The following is a 2,935-nucleotide window of genomic DNA, read 5'->3' on the forward strand; positions in this document are numbered from 1 at the left end:
TGCAGAGTATGGAAAGGGGAGGTGTTTCAGACTGGTGCATACACTTTGACTTGCAAGTTCGAGGCTCTTTTACAGAATTTTCAATGTCACATAACAGGAGTGTATGCTCCAAATTGTAGAATAGAAAGGAAAATAGTATGAAGAGAAATTGGTGCAGTGAGGGGATTGATGGAAGGTCCTTGGGCGGTCTGTGGCGACTTTAACGTTACAAGGTACCCTTCTGAAAAAAGGGAATGTTCAAGGAGGTCCAAAGCGATGGTGGAATTCTCGGATTTTATAGAAGATATAGAGTTGATAGATCTACGACTTGAAGGAGGCAACTATACCTGGTTCAAAGGGGACAATCATACAGCCGCTTCAAGAATCGATAGATTTCTCATTTCAGAAGAATGAGATGAAAACTTCAGAAACATCAAGCAAACTATCCAACAAAGGTTGATTTCGGATCATTCACCTATGGCTTTATACTGTGGTGCGTGGAATCAAGCTAAATCATATTTTAAGTTTGAAAATTGGTGGTTGAATGTGGAAGGATTTGATGACAGAATTAGAGACTGGTGGACATCTTTTGAATTCTCAGGAAGACCAGATTACATTTTAGCTTGCAAGTTAAAAGCTCTCAAGGGCAAGCTAAAAGAGTGGAGCAGAGTTTATGAAGGTAATTTGGGACTGCAAAAATCAAAATTGCTAAGTCAACTAGCAGGTTTTGAGACAACACAACAACTAAGAATGCTGACAGAGGAGGAATCAGTGAGGAAAGCAGCTACTCTAATGGAGATTGAGGAACAACTCAAGAATGAAGAAATTGCATGGAGACAAAACTCAAGAGCTCTGTGGCTCAAAGAAGGGGACAGGAATACAAAATTTTTCCATCGTACTGCAAATGCACACAAGAGAAACAACAATATTGATCAATTAATGATACGACAGGAAGTAGTCAAGGATCCCGACAGAATAGAGGTTGAGATAACTGAATTCTACAATGAGTTATACAAAGAACCTGAAGAGTGGAGACCAACGGTCAACTTCGAAAATAGCTCAAGAATTTCTGAATCAGAAAGGGAGTTCTTATAGAGTAACTTTGAGGAACAAGAAGTTGTGACCTGTCTGAAGATGTGTGCAAGTGACAAGGCCCCAGGTCCGGATGGATACACAATGGGTTTTTTCAGAAAGTGTTGGGACATTTTGAAGGAAGACATCATGGCAGCCTTCAACAACTTCTATTCTCAGGAGATGTTTGAGAAAAGCTTCAATGCAACATATATAGCTTTGATTCCAAAGAAGACAGGTGCGAAAGAATTGAGAGATTTCAGACCGATCAGTCTGATAGGGAGCTTCTACAAATTGCTCTCAAAAGTATTAACCGAAAGACTTAAGAGGGTGGTAGGTAAAATTGTCGATGCTCAACAAATGACTTTCATCAAAGGAAGACAAATAATAGATGCTGTGTTGATTGCCAACGAAGCTGTGGATTCAAGAATAAGAAAGAAGGAACCTGGAATCTTATGCAAATTAGATATTGAGAAGGCCTACGATCATGTAAACTGAAGCTTCCTACTAAGAATGTTAGAACTAATGGGTTTTGGGCAGAAATGGAATAGATGGATGAAATTTTGCATATCTACTGTAAAATTCTCCATTCTCATAAATGGATCTCCTAAAGGTTTTTTCCATTCTCACAGAGGTTTAAGACAAGGTGATCCTTTATCTCCCTTTCTATTCATTATAGCCATGGAAGGTTTGAACAACATGATCAAAATGGCTAAAGTCAGTGGATGGATTAAAGGTTTTGAGGTAAACAGGAGTGGGGCAAACAATCTAGAGATCACACATCTCCAATATGCTGATGATACTCTAGTTTTCTGTGATGCCGAAAAGGACCAACTTAGATTCCTAAGAATCATTTTGATCTTATTTGAGGGAGTCTCAGGATTACACATCAATTGGAGAAAGAGCAATATTTTTCCCATTAATGAAGTTAACAACATGGAGGAACTGACACAGATATTGGGAGGAGAAGTTGGGCCCCTACCAACTGTTTACCTTGGGATGCCTCTTGGTGCAAGATCCAAATCAAAAGAAATCTGGAATTCAGCCATAGAAAAGTGTGAGAAGAAGCTGTCAAGATGGAAATCACAATACCTATCTTTGGGGGGCAGGCTAGTTCTAATCAACTTAGTATTAGACTCACTTCCTACTTATATGATGTCTTTGTTCACAATTCCAGCAGGCATTTTACAAAGATTGGACAAACTCCGAAGATCTTTCCTTTGGCAAGGTAATAAAGAGAAAAAGGTATTCCATTTAGTTAAATGGAAGACACTCACAATGGATAAAAAACAAGGTGGTTTAGGAATAAGGAATTTGAAGAATCATAGTAGGGCTCTTAAAATAAAATGGTTATGGAAGTACTCTAAAGAACCCCAATCTTTATGGGGCAATGTGATCAAAGCAAAGTATGGTGAGGAAAATAACTTGGTGTCAAAAAAAGTCAGAACATCATATGGAGTAAGTGTGTGGAAGTCCATCAGAGAACTTTGGCCTATAATGAAGAATCACTCCTCCATAAGAGTGAGCAACGGAAGGAACACATCATTCTGGAATGATAATTGGTTAGGAAACGGAAGCTTAAAGGAAAGATACCCCGATATATTTGGTTTAGCACAAAACCAGCATAAGACAGTAGCTGATATGAGGAGTCATCAAAGATGGGAAATCGTTCTAAGAAGACAATTGAATGACTGGGAGATAACAAGACTAGCTGACCTTTACAAAGAGCTGGAAGCATTTAAAAGATTACAGGAAGGTTTTGATTCACTTTGGTGGAAGAGGCACAACATAGGGGTTTACCGGGTGAAGGATGCATATAAGATTTTGAATCATAATAATCAACAGTTGGACCCATGGCCTTGGAAACATATATGGAAATCAAAGA

At 38.7% G+C, this 2,935-nt stretch overlaps 1 protein-coding gene across 1 annotated transcript; it reads left to right on the top strand.

Moving 5' to 3' along the window:
• The first annotated feature begins 456 nt into the window (after positions 1 to 456).
• Positions 457 to 1,074, top strand: LOC138878749 (uncharacterized). Its single transcript, XM_070158441.1, has one exon. The coding sequence runs from the start codon at positions 457 to 459 to the stop codon at positions 1,072 to 1,074; it is 618 nt and encodes a 205-aa protein (XP_070014542.1).
• Positions 1,075 to 2,935: the final 1,861 nt, after the last annotated feature.

This window comes from Nicotiana sylvestris, chromosome 9 (assembly GCF_000393655.2).
Source record: "Nicotiana sylvestris chromosome 9, ASM39365v2, whole genome shotgun sequence".
Classification (NCBI taxonomy): domain Eukaryota; kingdom Viridiplantae; phylum Streptophyta; class Magnoliopsida; order Solanales; family Solanaceae; genus Nicotiana; species Nicotiana sylvestris.

Coding starts and splice junctions, on each gene's coding strand:
- LOC138878749 (XM_070158441.1), top strand. CDS start 457: ATGGCTTTATACTGTGGTGCGTGGAATCAAGCTAAATCATATTTTAAG.